The sequence below is a fragment of the Entelurus aequoreus genome, linkage group LG25 (assembly GCF_033978785.1).
Source record: "Entelurus aequoreus isolate RoL-2023_Sb linkage group LG25, RoL_Eaeq_v1.1, whole genome shotgun sequence".
Lineage (NCBI taxonomy): Eukaryota > Metazoa > Chordata > Actinopteri > Syngnathiformes > Syngnathidae > Entelurus > Entelurus aequoreus.
Genome location: NC_084755.1, coordinates 10,651,083 through 10,671,295, shown reverse-complemented (window position 1 = coordinate 10,671,295; position 20,213 = coordinate 10,651,083). Strand labels below are relative to the sequence as shown.

The window sequence follows — 20,213 nt, the reverse complement described above, 5'->3', positions numbered from 1 at the left end:
TAAGGTTTATTGGCGTCCCTACGTCCGTGTACACAGCAGCGTTTTAAAAAGTCATACATTTTACTTTTTGATACCGATAATTTTGAAACCGATACCGATAATTTCCTATATATTATATTTTAAAGCATTTATCTGCCGATATTATCTGCAGTCCGATATGATCGGACATCTCTAGTAAGAACTAATTTTGTTTTCACTGCATTAGTTGAAGAGACAAATAATGTCACAGCTGGAGTCAACAGTCGTCTTTAATGCATGAGTATCCTGAATGTAGTTGATGTGAACAGTAAAAGCGTGAGTGTATATGAGTGACAAAAAACAAGGCTACAAACATACAGTAGGCACACCTGCAAGATGTTATAAAAGAGCAGTAAATCGTGTGCACTTTCAAGTAACAAATAAGACGAGGTGTTTCTCATATTTAGGGTAACTTACGTTTTTTTTTTATTTCCCCAAGATGGCGCCGCTGTAGTGGCTGCTGGTGGCAGGAGCTCTGTGCTCTTGTGTCATCCTTTTATGTTCCTGGTGTTTCCCTCTTGTTTTCTGTTTTTTGCCTTTTGGTTCGGGACCCTTTGGGACTGTGCGACAAGGGGTGGCACTATCGTGACTTCTGCGGTGCTTTTTTGTGAGCTTCTGGATCTGCCAACCGGGAGCCTTTTGGCCATGGAGACCAGCTGCTGGGTCTCTGCCACACCCAGAGTCCGTTTGGAGAGACTGGAGGAGAGGAGAGATGCGAGCGCCGAGACGGACAAGCTTCACAGTGTCTTGGCTCAGGGCCGGCCCGTGGCATAGGCCGTATAGGCAAATGCTAAGGGCGCCGTCCATCAGGGGGCGCCACGCCAGTGCCACAAATGTTGGAGAAAAAAAAAAAAAAAAAAAAAGTTGGTACTATTATTTCTAAATACAAAAAATAATCCCACGTTAATTAAAATGCAAAGTAAAGCCTATTTAATAGAAATATTATTTGTTACAACATTACGCCCCCCCCCCCCCCTCCCTCCCCGTATCATGACTCTTTTTGGACGTCACCTCATCAAAAAATCAACACAAGATGTCAAAACGGCCAAAACTGTCAGGTGCCCAGGGAAGAAAAAAGAAAAGAGGAGGAGAAACGAGAAAAAGACAGAGGTAGCAGGTAGGTAACGTTAGCCTACATGAAATTATTTGTCTGTTACAGAATGTGATAGTAACCTGGCTTTTTAGCATTAAGCTAATGTTACATGATTCGGCAATTGCTAATCAATAAATAGCTAGTTCTGTTTTAACGTCGGGTTAATATTGTGGAGGGGGCTAAATTGTTATGGAAAATAAGAATGTAACGTTAGGTAATTACAGTACTCCCACCTTACATTCCCCAGGGACATTTGTATTAGATCTTTTAAGCAGGTGTTTTTTGTTTACATTGTTATTGCCTTCTAGTTAACTAATGTTTGCCCTGCAGGTAATAGTCACTTTTCCACCCCTTTATATATTAGGTATAGTTGTAAGTGTAGTTGTTAAAGTGCACATCATTAATGTTAATTAAGCAATATTACATGAGAGGGAATGCTGTTTTTTAATTTGAGCACTGCTGTGATTCGGTTAAAGATAATCATAACATAACATTCTCATATAATATATTATACTGTTACTTTGCATTCTGCTATTCAGCATTTCACTGTAATGATGACAATAAATTGATTGTTAGATATTCATTTTTAATTTTTTGTATTCATTTATTTATTCATATTTTTTTTTATCTTGTTAACTATTCTGATTGTTAATTTGCTTTCTTTAAGTAAAAAAAAAAGGTCAAAGACAAAGCTATTCGTTTTTTTGTGAGTATATACACTTCACTGCCGATGTGGGGGGGCGCCACCTAAAATTTTGCCTAGGGCGCCAGATTGGTTAGGGCCGGGCCTGTCTTGACTGAATGAGCGGGTATCGGACACCTCAGGTTCTTTGGACGTATCCTCGCTCATCCATGCGGACTGGACACTGGCCGAAGAGTTGGTGGGCGGCCGAGGGTGGAGTCGGCTCTTTTGGTTGCTTTGTTGGGTCTGCTCCTCCCATTCCAGCAGACGATGGCGTGGAACACCGCAGAGGCCACCACAGTGTACCGTATTTTTCCGCACTATAAGGCGCACCTAATAAACTCAAATTTTCTCAAAAGCTGACAGTGCGCCTTATAATCCGGTGCGCCTTATATATGGACCAATATTGAGCCACAACAGGTCTCGCAACTACGGGATGCGTAACGTAACCCCAGCCTCTACTGTAGCGTCTATTCTATGCGCCTTATAATGCGGTGCGCCTTATATATGAACAACGTTTTAAAATAGGCCATTCATTGAAGGTGCGCCTTATAATCTGTGCGCCTTATAGTGCGGAAAATACGGTATATGTTTTTATTTATTTATTTATTGTTGTTGTTTTACTTTTGTGGCTGTGTGTATAAATGGCTGGTTACATCATCTCTGCCCCTTTAATGTCCTTTGTGTTCTTTGATGTTTCCCTCTTACACACATGTTTATGTGTGCTATGGCTATGAGTTTTTTTTCCCCCTTGGCATCAGTCTGGACACCCTCTCCAGGGGCCCAGGCTTAGACTGAAATTTTTTTTTTCCTCACAATGAAGTCCCAGTGACCAATGAGAAGGCATAAGGGCTTGGTTGCTTTGTTGGGTCTGCTCCTCCCACCCCAGCAGAAGATGGTGTGGAACACCGCAGAGGCCACCACAGTGTATATATATATATATTTTTTTTTTATTGTTGTTGTTTTACTCTTGTGGCTGTCAGTATAAATGGCTGGTTGCATCATCTCTGCCCCTTTATTGTCTTTAATGTCCTTTGTGTTCTTTGATGTTTCCCTCTTACACATGTTTATGTGTGCTATGGCTATGAGGTTTTTTTCCCTTGGCATCAGTCTGGACCCCCTCTCCAGGGGCCCAGGCTGATATTGATTTTTTTTTTTTCCTCACAATGAAGTCCCAGTGACCAATAAGAAGGCATGAGGGCTTGGTTGCTTTGTTGGGTCTGCTCCTCCCACCCCAGCAGACGATGGCGTGGAACACGGCAGAGGCCACCACAGTGTATATGGGTGTTGAAATGATGTTTTTGTTTGGTTGCTTGTCTATGCATGGTGCAGTCGTGTGTGCGCAATGTATATTATTGGTTGATTATTTTTAGTTTTTTTACTTTTGTAGCAGTATGTAGAAATTGCACTGCGGGAGTGGCAGCTGGTTGCATCAGCTCTGCTCTTTTAATGTCCCTTGTGTTATTTGATGTTTCCCTCTTACAAACTTGTTTATGTGTGCTATGGCTATGAGGTTTTTTCCCCTTGGACCCAGGCCTAGACTGATTTTTTTTTTCTAAAGTACTTCTGATTCTGAAAAAAAATCCCAAGATACAGCCTCAATCAATATGTTGTACTCTTGTCTCTCACAGTGCAGAATTGTTGCTATACAGCTCGTCTTGTGGCTGTTTACTGTACACAAGGGCTTCACTATCATATTAAAGTAGCTTTATAAAGGTAGTAGGGTTCCTTTAAATCTTGAGCGGGTGTACCTAATGTGTCTCGCGAGTCATTGGTCACATGATCTGCATGCTACTGGATCGTAATCTCCTCAATTCTAGACTGACTTTGTGTACTGCTTTGCTTTAAATAAAATGTTGACCTGATTTCATATATGAGTCAGTTGTTGGTGTTGCGGTTTTGTCCACGGGCAGCTTCATGACTTTCTGGGTCTCCAGATTTCCACACCCATATCCCCTGAGGCGACAGCCAGGGTTCCGGCCTCCACGCTCAGCTGGCATAATGAGGAAGCAGGGAGGGGAGACAAGAAATATAATTAATGTGATGAGCTTTTCATCAGTTATTAATGATAACTTTACATAATAAAGGGTTCTGCAGGTATCAGCACATTTGACTCACACCACACTGCAAAAACTGAAATCTAAGTAAGATTAAATATCTCAAATAAGGGTGATGTTTGTTTATTTTCTGTCTGATAAGATAATTATTCTCACTAAGCAGATTTTATGTTAGAGTGTTTTACTTGTTTTAAGGGTTTTGGTCCTAAATGATCTCAGTAAGATATTACAGCTTGTTGCTGAGATTTTATGACCTATATTGAGTAAAACATGCTTGAAACTATTTTTGTCCAAATGTCCAAAACACACCCAGCAATGGTGCTTAGGAAGGCGGGGAAGAAGAGGGGAAAAGGCGGCCAAAATGGTCAAAAGTCCCATTTTTTTCCAAAATACCTCCCCGGGTTCTAGTCCCACGAGTCCAGCCGCACAAGTCCCGGAATGCAAAAAATGTCCAAAACGCACCCAGCAAAGTCCCACAGGAAGTGGGGGAGAAAAGTGAGAAAAGTCATCAAAAGTCCCCCAAAATTTTCAAAATATCTACCCAGGTTCGAGTTCCACAAGTCCCCGCCGCCGGCCCAAAATGTCCATAACACACCCAGCCGAGTCCCACGGGGAGGGGGGGATAAAAGTTGGAAAAGTCAGCAAAAGTCCCAAAAATTTTCAAAATACCTACCCAGGTTCGAGTTGGTACTCGAACCCGGGTGTGATTTTTGAACATTTTACCAACTTTTCTCACTTTTCTGACTTTGACACAATTGTGTCTCATAATTAAAACAAGATGACAGCCAAATGGACTTTTGCTGTTTTATTTTCAATGAAACAATAGAAAATACGTACTCATATAGTACTATAGTTGTTATTAGTGAGAATATACTTATTTTAAGGTATTTTTGGGTTCATTGAGGTTAGCTAATTTGACTTGTTTTGGAAAGTCTTGACAAGCCAAATTTTCAAGTTCTATTGACAGATAATTTTGCTAAGTTCAAATAAAATACCCCTCATTTTTCTATTTTTTTTTCTTGTTTTTGAACACTGACTTTTTGCAGTGCACCCACTGGAACACAAACTGGGCGGTATCAGAACCCTACAACCAAGAGCTGATAATGTTCCTACCAGCCCACAGGCCAAAGAGAAAAAGCATAGGCATTTGAGGGAAGCCCTCAAAACCTGCGGTCACCCCAGCTGGTCGTTTGTTAAAAGTGCATCCAGTTCCAGAAATAACAAGAACAGAATGGATGAGGAGAAATAGAGCGACCCCAATTGGCTCCTCTTTTATCTAACGTTTGCTAATGTGTATTTACGAGTTAGAATGCACAAAAAAAGAGAAGAACGTATGTGTGCTTGTCTCGCTTAAGAATTGTGAATGATAGGCAGATTCCAAAAAAGTGCAGTTCCCCCGTTATGGACAACTGCCACTATATATATATATGTATCATAAAAATATGCAGAAAGACTCAAAATAATAATAACGTTATCTGAAATAATAATAAAGTTATGGTAAGTGCCATTTTGCATAACATAAATAAATATAAATAATGCACAAAACAGAACCTATACAGGGTTTCCCCTAGATTGCCACTATATACGTGGCGGTGGGGGCGTGGCCAATATGACATCATATATATGACGTGATCATTTTGAATAGCAATGATGCATATATGTTCTTTAAAAAGGCGAAACAGATGTTTTATGTATATGTAAAAAAAAATGTGTGGTATTAGTTATTAATATTACCGTCAAAAATGAAATAATAAAGTTATGGTAAGTGCCATTTTAATATAAATAATGCACAAAACAGAACTTATACAGGGTCTCCCCTAGATTGCCACAATATACGTGACGGTGGGGGCGTGGCCAATATGACATCATATATATGACGTGTTAATTTTGGTTAGCAATGATGCATATATATGTTCTTTAAAAGGCGAAACAAATGTTTTATGTATATGTAAAAACAAATTAGTGGTATTAGTTATTAATATTACCATGAAAAATGAAATAATAATAAAGTTATGGTAAGTGCCATTTTGCATAACAGGAATAAATATAAATAATACAAATAATGCACAAAATAGAACCTATACAGGGTTTCCCCTAGATTGACACTATAGACGTGGCGGTGGGGGCGTGGCCAATATGACATCATATGTATGACGTGATCATTTTGAATAGCAATGATGCATATATGTTCTTTAAAAAGGCGAAACAAATGTTTTATGTGTATGTAAAAACAAATGAGTGGTATTAGTTATTAATATTACCATGAAAAATTTTATACTAATAAAGTTATGGAAAGTACCATTTTGCATAACATGAATAAATATAAATAATGCACAAAACATAACCTATACAGGGTTTCCCCTAGATTGCCACTATATACAGTACATGGCGGTGGAGGCGTGGCCAATATGACATCATATATATCAGTGGTGCCCAACCACCGGGCCTTCTTTTTTTTTTTTTTAATTAAACCAACATAAAAAACACAATATATACATTATATATCAATATAGATCAATACAGTCTGCAGGGATACAGTCCGTAAGCACACATGATTGTATTTCTTTATGAAAAATAAAATAAAATATATCAACTACAGGCTTCCCAAATGCTGTAATAAATTAAGATTAAAGATTAAAGTACCAATGATTGTCACACACACACTAGATGTGGTGAAATTTGTCCTCTGCATTAAGCATGATGAGTTGACTTGAAACTGTTTAATGTTGCACTTTTTATATGTAGAAGAAAAGTTTTGTCATTTTATTTAATCTGAGCAACACCTTGAGGCAGTTTAATGTTGATTAACGTGGGCAGAATTATTATAGTGTTCCCAATGTTAAAAGGATAAAGCCATTGTTTACAAATTTGGTAAATAAATAACCCAAAAATGTATATTTTGTTGTTTTCTTACTGTACCAAAAATTAACCGAACCGTGACCTCTAAACCGAGGTACGTACCGAACCAAAATGTTTGTGTACCGTTACACCCCTATGCAATACATTTTAAAGGTGCAATATACACATGACATCTTTCATATAATCGACAGTATTACCGTTTTTCTTCATTTTTTAAATTTAGTTTCATAACATGGTCACTACTGCCTAGTTTCTCTTGTTATATTCTTATTTTTACTGTTATATTTTTATTGTTACGTTTTATTTTTATTCTTATTTTTTCTATTTTATTTCTATTTATTTATTTATTATTTACTTTTTTAAATTCTATCTCAATTCTGTACAGTGCTGCTGGAATTTAGATTTTCCTGAGGGAACTCTCCTGAAGGAATCAATAAAGTACTATCTATCTATCTATCTATATTATGCTTATAACTAGAGATTATTATCGGTATCGTTTTTTTTTTGTTTTTGTTTTTGTTTTTTTGTTTTTTACACACTCATTCACACTCATTCACACAAAAGGGTTGTTCCTTTCTGTTATTAATATTCTGGTTCCTACATTATATATCAATATATATCAATACAGTCTGCAAGGGATACAGTCCGTAAGCACACATGATTGTGCTGGTCCACTAATAGTACTAACCTTTAACAGTTAATTTTACTCATTTTCATTAATTACTAGTTTCAATGTAACTGTTTTTATATTGTTTTACTTTCTTTTTTATTCAAGAAAATGTTTTTAATTTATTTATCTTATTTTATTTTTTTATTTTTTATTTTTTAAAGTACCTTATCTTCACCATACCTGGTTGTCCAAATTAGGCATAATTATGTGTTAATTCCACGACTGCATATATCGGTTGATATCGGTATCGGTTGATATCGGTATCGGTAATTAAAGAGTTGGACAATATCGGAATATCGGATATCGGCAAAAAGCCATTATCGGACATCCCTACTTATAACAATACGTAATGTGCTCACTCCTCCTGCCTGTTTTTATTGATAACCCCCCCCACAATAATAATACTGAAATAAACTAACAAAAAACAGTGTATTCTTATTTTTATTCTTATTGTTACGTTTTATTTTTATTATTATTTTTTCTATTTTATTTCCATTTATTTATTTTTTAAATTCTATCTCAATTCTGTACAGTGCTGCTGGAATTTAAATTTTCTTGAGGGAACTCTCCTGAAGGAATCAATAAAGTACTATCTATGTATCTATCTATTTTATGCTTATAACATACGTGTCATACATTTAATGTGCTCACTCCTCCTGCCTGTTTTTATTGATAACCCCCCACAATAATAATACTGAAATAAACTAACAAAAAACAGTGCAATTAACAGTGCAATACATTTTAAAGGTGCAATATACACATGACATATTTCATATAATCGACAGTATTACCGTTTTTCTTCATTTATTTTTTTCATTTTCATAACATGGTCACTACTGCCTAGTTTCTCTTGTTATATTCTTATTTTTACTGTTATATTTTTATTGTTATTGTTACGTTTTATTTTTATTCTTATTTTTTCCATTTTATTTCCATTTATCATGTATTTATTTATTTATTTATTATTTACTCATATCTTAATTCTGTACAGTGCTGCTGGAATTTTAATTTTCCTGAGGGAACTGTCCTGAAGGAATCAATAAAGTACTATCTATCTATCTATCTATCTATCTATCTATCTATCTATCTATCTATCTATCTATCTATCTATCTATCTATCTATCTATCTGTCTATCTATCCATCTATCTGTCTATTCCAGAATAGAAATACATTGAAAGACTTAAAATAATGCACAAAAAATATAAAACACACAAGCACATGCAACACACAATTAAATTGATCACTTCTCCCACAAGTTGCTAATGCCAGCCCCGAGCATAATAGAAATAAATCACATAAAATGATTTTAAATAAGGTAACTCACCCCAGAGGCTCCAGCTTGATGACGCAGTGTGCATAAAGTCTTTGGAGGCCGACATGGGATGTGCACCTGAAGTTTGGCAAGAACCATAAATTGATTAAAAAAATAGGTTAAATACATAAAAGTAAGATAAGACCTCATGTCACCTTGACGGTACAATCAGAGGAGCAGGTGTAGAGGCTTCCAGGTGACTTATGAATGCCGGTTATCATAGCGGTGTGCCCCACATTGAGGTGCGCTGTGGACTTCAATAGGCCGTCCCGCATGGCGAAGGAATGCAGCGTGCCCCTGTGGTCTCCTCCCCACACCTCACTGTCACTGTAGCTCATGGAACGCAAGTAAGCATTCAGCTGGAAGACAGAGGAGTCTATTTTTGGCCATCTTGCACAGGAGTCTTGTCACTCATGTCGCGTGCTTGTACCTACCCGGACTTTGTTCAAGGTTTTGTCCGCCCGGCGGTCATAGACGGCCACAGTGCAGTCCTTACCCGCAGAGACAATGTATTTGTCGTCAGCCGCCAGACACATGACTGCGTTGGTATGGAGACGGAGGCTTTTCAGGCACGTAAAAGCAGCTATGGGAAAGAAAAAATTAAAACAATTGCAAAAAAGCGCCTTATATCTCCCTGAGAGAGCATGAGGAAGTTGAGGTGGGGAGGGGGGGTTGGGTGTAGCGGGGGGTGTATATTGTAGCATCCCGGAAGAGTTAGTGCTGCAAGGGGTTCTGGGTATTTCTTTATGTTGTGTTACGGTGAGGATGTTCTCCCGAAATGTGTTTGTCATTCTTGTTTGGTGTGGGTTCTGTGGAAAGATGCAGATATGTTTAAGAGTTCTTTCTTTTTACATGTTTAGAGTAGCTAGTACTTTTCCTTTGTTTATTCTACCAGTCTCTCTTTGTCTTCAGATTGTCTGTTTAGTGTCTTACGTTGGAATGTGAAGACCTCCCCCACTAGTTCCTTATCAGTGGTGCGAAGGGGAGACGGGGGTTTTCTTAGTGTGAAAAGAGTGGGCTTTTCCCTTGGAATGCCAGATCAACTAGAGCAGCCGATATGAATGTATTGGTTAAGCTGATCTCCTAAAGCTTTGGTATAAACTTGAAAATATTCAAATTCTGTCTTGATGGTCCTTCTTACTCAGCATATATGTCATCGAAAGAACTTGGGATTGACCAGTAACTTAGATTCCCTGGGAGGAAGAGCTGGTCTGACCATACTTGCCAACCCTCCCGTTTTTAGCGGGAGAATCCCGGTATTCAGCGCCTCTCCCGACAACCTCCCGACAGAGATTTTCTCCCGACAAACTCCCGGTATTCAGCCGGAGTCTCAGGTCCGCTCAATGCGGAACTGAGACTGAGTGGGGACAGCCTGTTCTCACGTCCGCTTTCCCACGATATAAACAGCTTGCCTGCCCAATGACGTCATAACATCTAGGGCTTTTAGAGAGTAGAGTGCACAACTGCGCACACAACAAGGAGACGAAGCAGAACAACGAGGAAATTACAGACATGGCGACGCCGTCGACGAGCAAGATGAAGAAATACGCTTGCAAGTTCCAAAACGAATGGAAACAAGAATTTCAGTTCATCCAGGACAGTTTGAAGGGGAAGGTGTATGTTGCCTGTAAATTTTGTAGACAGACTTCTCCATTGAACACGGTGGCCGAAATGATATACTCATCATGAACGGAGAAGTTAAACAGGACAATACTGCCATCTAATGGATAGCCACTGGAACACTGAAATTCAAGTATTAATTTTATGTAAATATATATATATATATATATATATATATATATATATATATATATATATATATATATATATATATATATATATATATATATATATATATATATATAGCTAGAATTCACTGAAAGTCAAGTATTTCATACATATATATATATATGTATACATATATATATATATATATATATGTATACATATATATATATATATATATATATATATATATATATATATATATATATATATATATATATATATATATATATATATATATATATATATACATATATATATATATATATATATACATATATATATATATATATATATATATATATATATATATATATATATATATATATATATATATATATATATATATATATATATATATTAGGGCTGCAACAACTAATCGATTATAAAAATAGTTGCTGATTAATTTAGTCATCGATTCGTTGGATCTATGCTATGCGCATGCGCAGAGGCTTTTTAAAAAAAAAATATATATATATATATTTTTTTTATTTTTTATTTTTTTAAATAAACCTTTATTTATAAACTGCAACATGTACAAACAGCTGAGAAACAATAATCAAAATAAGTATGGTGCCAGTATGCTGTTTTTTTTCCAATAAAATACTGGAAAGGATAGAAATGTAGTTTGTCTCTTTTATCCGATTATTATTCGATCAATCGAAGTAATAATCGACAGATTAATCGATTATCAAATTAATCGTTAGTTGCAGCCCTAATATATATATATATATATATATATATATATATATATATATATATATATATATATATATATATATATATATATATATATATATATGAAATACTCGAGTTGGTGAATTCTAGCTGTAAATAACCACGCCCCCAACCACGCCCCCCGCCCCCAACCACCCCCTACCCCCCACCTCCCGATATTGGAGGTCTCAGGGTTGGCAAGTATGGGTCTGACGCAACAGTTTACAGTGTGGCGCATATTTGTAACAGTGTTAAAGTTGTTTATACGTCCACCCTCAGTGTGACCTGTATGGCTGTTGACCAAGTATGCGTTGCATTCACTTGCACGCAAAGGCAGCGCCTTTAAGGTTTATTGGTGCTCTGTATTTCTCCCTACGTCCGTGTACACAGCGGCGTTTTAAAAAGTCATAAATTTTACTTTTTGAAACCAATACCGATTATTTTGAAACAGATACCGATAATTTCCGATATTACATGTAAAAGCATTTATCGGCCGATAATATCGGCAGTCCGATATTATCGGACATCTCTAGTCAAAGAGCAGTAACATACAAAAAATGGTTTGATTTTGATTTGAAATAACATATAACAAAAATATACATTCCCAGTAAGCAGAAACAGAAAAAGATACTAAAAGTGATATTTTTTCATTTTCTGACATCGGACGTTCTTATTTTATACATGTATAAAATAAGAGTAGCAATAAGTGTAAACTGGGATAGTTATTATGGTGCCCATGTGCCTTGCTAAAATGTATTTGGAGTCCTACACAAAAATTATTTTAGACATGGCACAACAAAGACTGACATCTATAGAAATATCTCCACGCATTTCGCATAAAAGTGGTCAGTCTTTGTGGGTCCGTGTACCTTCCGTTCATTCTATTTCCAATTCTTAAACGCAAATAAAAAAAACTAACTTAGGGGCGTTTTTCGATTTTTATTATACACTACCGTTCAAAAGTTTGGGGTCACCCAAACAATTTTGTGTTTGAGCCTTCATTTCTAAGAACAAGAATAGACTGTCGAGTTTCAGATGAAAGTTCTCTTTTTCTGGCCATTTTGAGCGTTTAACTGACCCCACAAATGTGATGCTCCAGAAACTCCATCTGCTCAAAGGAAGGTCAGTTTTGTGGCTTCTGTAACGAGCTAAACTGTTTTCAGATGTGTGAACATGATTGCACAAGGGTTTTCTAATCATCAATTAGCATTCTGAGCCAATGAGCAAACACATTGTACCATTAGAACACTGGAGTGATAGTTGCTGGAAATGGGCCTCTATACACCTATGTAGATATTGCACCAAAAACCAGACATTTGCAGCTAGAATAGTCATTTGCCACATTAGCAATGTATAGAGTGTATTTCTTTAAAGTTAAGACTAGTTTAAAGTTATCTTCATTGAAAAGTACAGTGCTTTTCCTTCAAAAATAAGGACATTTCAATGTGACCCCAAACTTTTGAACGGTAGTGTATATGGCAGATTTTAAAACGAACAAAAATGGTTGATTTTCATTAAAATATTGCCATAAAATTGGATGTTGTGCTTTTTTCCTTTTATGGATTTGTATTTTTCCAGAGAAACATAAAAATCGAATATACTGTACGTTCATCCAAAATGCAAAAATGCGTGTTTATCTGTGTGATGACAAATTGAACCGGAAGCAGTATTTTAGCTTTTCCTTTGCGTTTAGCGTGTTTTTAGCATAACGCTGACACCTTTGTTCAGCAAGAGTCCTATTGTCGTTTGAAAAAAGTGTCATTAAATCATTTGTTTCAGACATCTCTAATAATAACACTTATATAAGGCTTTACATTTTTGCGGCTCCAGTCAGATCTTTTTTTTTGTATTGTTGGTCCAGTATGGCTCTTCCCACATTTTGGGTTGCCGACCCCTGGGTTAAACCGACAAAACAATCAAAATGTAACCTTTTACCATGCAAAATTTGCACTCTTATTGACTTACGCTTGTGTAAAACTGCACTTCAAATGGTGACATTGTCCAAAATGGGCACTCCCTCCACGAAGTCTCAGTATGATGGAGTGCAGTCCTACACAAGTTGGCGGGATTGTCTTGATATAGCGCCACTGTGTCCCTAATGAAAAGGCCAGGAAGTGTCTGTAAAGCGTCTCACCTCTCGGGTCGTAAACGCTGACCCTTTCGTCAAACGTGCCAGCCAGCAGGACATCTGGCAAACAGGTCAAACACAGCACAGCACCTCCAGCCTTGATCAATCCCTTTTCGGCGCCGGACGCCTGCAGGTCCCACAGCCGCACCGTGCTGTCGAACCCTCCCGAGGCCAGCAGCGGTCCCTGAGATGCCAGACACCAGACCCATCCTTGATGGGTGCTGAAGTTGCGGGACCCGAGCAAGGTGTGCAGCAGCACGCTGCTCGAGTCCGCGTGCAGTTTCCAAAGATTGACGTTCCGATCTCTGGAGCCTGTGGCGCAGAGCGTCCCGTCGCCACCTAACAAGAGGACGGAGTTGACCTGGGCAATGTGGCCTGCGAGCAGGGTGAGGCGCTCAAGTGCTGGGGGTGGGCTTGAACTTCTTGGTGGTTGATGCTGAATGATTTCTCCATTACCCGGCTGTGCCTGTTGATGATCAAGAGCGCCATCGTGGCCCTCAAATAAAGCATCTTCTTCTGGGTTATCCCCTAATCTCTGCTCCAGCTCGCCAACGAGCTCACCAACCAACCGTTCGTCAACGCCCTGTGCGTCTCTCCCTGGCTCCATCTCTACTCGTCCCTGGTCACCCTGGTCTTCCTCCTCGGCGGCTTGGTGATGTCTGAGGTCATGCTGTGCCATGTCGGTCCAGCAGGTAATCAGTTGTTCCATCTCCAAACAAGCGGTGGGCCAGTCAAAGTCCTCCCTCCGCCCCACAGGAAAGTTGACTTTTGAGCCAATCAGTCTGCGCGCCCGCAGCTGCCAGGCAGTGCTGTCCTTGCCGACGTTACGCAAAGCGGAACAGACCTGAACGGAGACCACATTACTACAGCATGGAGCTTCTGGACACTTGATCTTTTTGATGCATTAACCAATGAGTCAGAGGCCCGTGCAACTCACCTTGGGCAGGACAGAGATGACACAGTGAGCAGGAAGGTGTGAGGCAATATAGGTCACCATCTCCCACGGCAACGACAACAAGCCACTGGCCTCAGGAGGAGAGGGGTCAACATCTGGTTGACATGCCAGGTCACCTTCCGGAAGACTAAAGGGACATTGTGTTAAACAGAGTGATTAAAAAAGAATACGCCAAAATTATGACTCAATATTTCAAAAATGAAAAACAATACAAAATCTAGCTTGAACACATGTGTTGTACATAACTTTGAGTATCTATTTAATGCTTCTTTTTTTTTTTTTTGATTTCTTTATATGTCAAAATGAAAAACAATAGAAAATCTAGCTTGAACATATGTGTTGACCATAACTATGAGTATTTATTTAATGCTTTTTTTTATTTTAATTCCTTTATATGTCAAAATGAAAAACAATAGAAAATCTAGCTTGAACACATGTGTTGACCATAACTATGAGTATTTATTTAATGTTTTTTTTTTTTTAAATTCCTTTATATGTCAAAATGAAAAACAATAGAAAATCGAGCTTGAACACATGTGTTGTACATAACTTTGAGTATCTATTTAATGCTTTTTTTTAATTTTTAAATTTTATTTTATTTTATTTTAAATTCCTTTATATGTCAAAATGAAAAACAATAGAAAATCTAGCTTGAACACATGTATTGCATTGTTATGGTATTGCTGTGTATTGTTTTGTTGGATTGCTAAATTTAAAAAAAAAAAAAAAAAATTTAAATTAATAATTTTTTTAAAAATTAATGATGTTAAAAAATAATAATAATTTTTAAAAAAATTAATAATTTTTAAAAAAATTACTGATTTAAAAAAAATTAAATAATTTTTTAAAAAATTAATAATTTAAAAAAAAATTAATACATTTAAAAAAAATTATCCATCCATCCACCTTCTTCCGCTTATCCGAGGTCGGATATTTTATTTTTTTTTAAATTCCTTTATATGTCAAAATGAAAAACAATAGAAAATCTAGCTTGAACACATGTATTGCATTGTTATGGTATTGCTGTGTATTGTTTTGTTGGATTGCTAAATTTAAAAAAAATAAAAATTTAAAAAAAATTAATAATTTTTTAAAAAATTAATAATTTTTTAAAAAATTAATAATTTTTTTAAAAATTAATAATTTTTTAAAAAATTAATGATGTTAAAAAAAATTAATAATTTTTAAAAAAAATTAATAATTTTTAAAAAAAATTATAATTTTTTAAAAAATTACTGATTTAAATTTTTTTTAATAATTAAAAAAAAAAAAAATAATTAAAAAAAAAATTAATACATTTAAAAAAATTTATCCATCCATCCACCTTCTTCCGCTTATCCGAGGTCGGGTCGCGGGGGCAGCAGCCTAAGGAGGGAAACCCAGACTTCCCTCTCCCCAGCCACTTCGTCCAGCTCTTCCCGGGGGATCCCGAGGCGTTCCCAGGCCAGCCAGATCTCAAACTCAAACTCAAACTCTAATTGAATAGTAACTGAATGGGGCGGTATAGCCGCCTTGAGGTTAAGTTAAAAGTACCAATGAATGTCACACACACACTAGGTGTGGCGAAATTTTTCCTCTGCATTTGACCCATCCCCTCGTTCGCCCCCTGGGAGGTGAGGGGAGCAGTGAGCAGCAGCGGTAGCCGCGCCCGGGAATCATTTTTGGTGATTTAACCCCCAATTCCAACCCTTGATGCTGAGTGCCAAGCAGGGAGGTAATGGCTCCCATTTTTATAGTCTTTGGTATGACTCGGCCGGGGTTTGAACTCACAAGCTACCGATCTCAGGGAGGACACTCTAACCACTAGTCCACTGCGTAGGTTCCAGGTTTGATCCCAGCTTCTGCCATCCCAGTCACTGCCGTTGTGTCCTTGGGCAAGACACTTTACCCACCTGCTCCCAGTGCCACCGACATTGGTTTAAATTAGGGCTGCAACTAACAACTAATTTGATAATCGATTAATCTGTCGATTATTACTCCGATTAATCGATTAATAATCGGATGAAAGAGACAAACTACATTTCTATCCTTTCCAGTATTTTATTGGAAAAAAACAGCTAGGCCACTGCGTAGGTTCCAGGTTTGAACCACTAGGTGGCCTAGGTTTGAACCACTAGGCCACTGCGTAGGTTCCAGGTTTGATCCCAGCTTCTGCCATCCTAGTCACTGCCGTTGTGTCCTTGGGCAAGACACTTTACCCACCTGCTCCCAGATAATCGATTAATCTGTAGATTATTACTCCGATTAATCGATTAATAATCGGATAAAAGAGACAAACTAAATTTCTATCCTTTCCAGTATTTTATTGAAAAAAAAACAGCTAGGCCACTGCGTAGGTTCCAGGTTTGAACTACTAGGTGGCCTAGGTTTGAACCACTAGGCCACTGCGTAGGTTCCAGGTTTGATCCCAGCTTCTGCCATCCTAGTCACTGCCGTTGTGTCCTTGGGCAAGACACTTTACCCACCTGCTCCCAGTGCCACCGACATTGGTTTAAATTAGGGCTGCAACTAACAACTAATTTGATAATCGATTAATCTGTCGATTATTACTCCGATTAATCGATTAATAATCGGATTGAAAGAGACAAACTACATTTCTATCCTTTCCAGTATTTTATTGAAAAAAAAACAGCTAGGCCACTGCGTAGGTTCCAGGTTTGAACCACTAAGTGGCCTAGGTTTGAACCACTAGGCCACTGCATAGGTTCCAGGTTTGAACCACTAGGTGGCCTAGGTTTGAACCACTAGGCCACTGCGTAGGTTCCAGGTTTGATCCCAGCTTCTGCCATCCTAGTCACTGCCGTTGTGTCCTTGGGCAAGACACTTGACCCACCTGCTCCCAGATAATCGATTAATCTGTCGATTATTACTCCAATTAATCGATTAATAATCGGATAAAAGAGACAAACTAAATTTCTATCCTTTCCAGTATTTTATTGGGAAAAAAAACAGCTAGGCCACTGCGTAGGTTCCAGGTTTAAACCACTAGGTGGCCTAGGTTTGAACCACTAGGCCACTGCGTAGGTTCCAGGTTTGAACCACTAGGTGGCCTAGGTTTGAACCACTAGTCCACTGCGTAGGTTCCAGGTTTGAACCACTAGGTGGCCTAGGTTTGAACCACTAGGCCACTGCGTAGGTTCCAGGTTTGATCCCAGCTTCTGCCATCCTAGTCACTGCCGTTGTGTCCTTGGGCAAGACACTTTACCCACCTGCTCCCATATAATCGATTAATCTGTCGATTATCACTCCGATTAATCGATTAATAATCGGATAAAACAGACAATCTAAATTTCTATCCTTTACAGTATTTTATTGAAAAAAAAACAGCTAGGCCACTGCGTAGGTTCCAGGTTTGAACCACTAGGCTACTGCGTAGGTTCCAGGTTTGATCCCAGCTTCTGCCATCCTAGTCACTGCCGTTGTGTCCTTGGGCAAGACACTTTACCCACCTGCTCCCATATGATCGATTAATCTGTTCATTATTACTCCGATTAATCGATTAATAATCGGATAAAAGAGACAAACTACATTTCTATCCTTTCCAGTATTTTATTGGAAAAAAACAGCTAGGCCACTGCGTAGGTTCCAGGTTTGAACCACTAGGTGGCCTAGGTTTGAACCACTAGGCCACTGCGTATGTTCCAGGTTTGATCCCAGCTTCTGCCATCCTAGTCACTGCCGTTGTGTCCTTGGGCAAGACACTTTACCCACCTGCTCCCAGATAATCGATTAATCTGTCGATTATTACTCCGATTAATCGATTAATAATCGGATAAAAGAGACAAACTAAAATTCTATCCTTTCCAGTATTTTATTGAAAAAAACCAGCTAGGCCACTGCGTAGGTTCCAGGTTTGAACCACTAGGTGGCCTAGGTTTGAACCACTAGGCTACTGCGTAGGTTCCAGGTTTGATCCCAGCTTCTGCCATCCTAGTCACTGCCGTTGTGTCCTTGGGCAAGACACTTTACCCACCTGCTCCCAGAGCCACCGACATTGGTTTAAATTAGGGCTGCAACTAACAACTAATTTGATAATCGATTAATACTCAGATTAATCGATTAATAATCGGATAAAAGAGACAAACTACATTTCTATCCTTTCCAGTATTTTATTGAAAAAAAACAGCATACTGGCACCATACTGATTTTGATTATTGTTTCTCAGCTGTTTGTACATGTTGCAGTTTATAAATAAAGGTTTATTTAAAAAATAAAAAACAAGTAGCCTCTGTGCATAGCATAGATCCAACGAATCAATGACTAAATTAATCGCCAACTATTTTTATAATCGATTTTAATCGATTAGTTGTTGCAGCCCTAGTTTAAATGTAACTTAGATATTGGGTTTCACTATGTAAAGCAATGCGGACGCTGTATCGATCCGTTGTGGTGAAGAAGGAGCTGAGCCGGAAGGCAAAGCTCTCAATTTACCGGCCGATCTACGTTCCCATCCTCACCTATGGTCATGAGCTTTGGGTTATGACCGAAAGGACAAGATCACGGGTACAAGCGGCCGAAATGAGTTTCCTCCGCCGGGTGGCGGGGCTCTACCTTAGAGATAGGGTGAGAAGCTCAAAGTAAAACCGCTGCTCCTCCACATCGTGAGGAGCCAGATGAGGTGGTTCGGGCATCTGGTCAGGATGCACGTCCGACCGGTAGGAGGCCACGGGGAAGACCCAGGACACGTTGGGAAGACTATCTCTCCCGGCTGGCCTGGGAACGCCTCGGAATCCCCTGGGAGGAGCTGGACGAAGTGGCTGGGGAGAAGGAAGTCTGGGCTTCCCTGCTTAGGCTGCTGCCCCCGCGACCCGACCTCGGATAAGCGGAAGAAGATGGATGGATGGACTATGTAAAGCGCTTTGAGTCACTAGAGAAAAGCACTATATAAATATAATTACATTCACAATAAATGTGATGATTTTGGCGTTTGTTTGTTTTGAATCACTCTGTATTATACGGACAACATTATAATTACAATTCTAAGTAGTCTTACCTTTGCATCTCTGGACCATAGGCATCCTGAGAAGGTCCACTTTGTTCGCCACCATCGCCTTTGTCCATCCTTACTTCATCTGCCGCAGAGTGAGCATTAAAGTCGTGTCCTTCATGGCGAGTAGGCTACCTTCATCTGGCGTCTAAAGCAAACTAACTGCATGTTTGACACACATTGCTAGCTTTCAAAGCTAACAGCAACGGGGGATGTTACGAAAGTCCATTCATACTTCCACGGAGTAAACTTGGAAGCGGACATCTATTTACAGTAGATGTTTATGTGCGAAACTACTACTTATAAAGCATATGGCCATATAGTGTACATGGATACGCAAACTGTATTTACGTAGACATTGCAGTTGTTGACATCCAACTGAACACGGCAGTTGTACAAGCAAAATACAACACCTACTTCCGGCAGCACTGACGTCATCAAAATGTTGCACAAGCATCTTTTTTTATTTTTTTATTTGATAAAACTTTATTTATAAATTGCAACATTTACAAACAATTGAGAAATAATAATAATCAAAATAAGTACAAAAACAGTACAAACCAGCGCCAGGGGGTTGTAAACTCAATAAAGTAACTAAAATAGAATACATATATATATATATATATATATATATATATATATATATATATATATATATATATATATATATATATATATATATATATATATATATATATATATATATATATATATGTGAATCTTTGGGTGTCCCACAATTCGATTCAATATCGATTCTTGGGGTCACGATTCGATTCAAAAACGATTTTTTTTCCCGATTCAAAAGGATTCTTTATTCATTCAATACATAGATTTCAGCAGGATCTACCCCAGTCTGCTGACATGCAAGCAGAGTAGTAGATTTTTGTAAAAAGCTTTTATAATTGTAAAGTACAATGTTTTATCAACTGATTGCAATAATGTAAACTAT

The 20,213-nt window shown here is 38.1% G+C and overlaps 1 protein-coding gene across 1 annotated transcript; it reads right to left on the bottom strand.

Annotated features, from left to right (window-relative positions):
- Window positions 1–1,005: 1,005 nt before the first annotated feature.
- On the bottom strand, window positions 1,006–19,664 carry LOC133643012 (F-box/WD repeat-containing protein 9-like). The gene is made up of 7 exons (XM_062037427.1): window positions 19,271–19,664; window positions 14,260–14,404; window positions 13,329–14,166; window positions 9,127–9,275; window positions 8,848–9,051; window positions 8,705–8,770; window positions 1,006–3,786 (listed from the first exon to the last, which is right to left on the bottom strand). The coding sequence occupies exons 1-7, from the start codon at window positions 19,336–19,338 to the stop codon at window positions 3,709–3,711; spliced, it is 1,548 nt and encodes a 515-aa protein (XP_061893411.1). The 5' UTR covers window positions 19,339–19,664; the 3' UTR covers window positions 1,006–3,708.
- Between the last annotated feature and the right edge of the window lie 549 nt (window positions 19,665–20,213).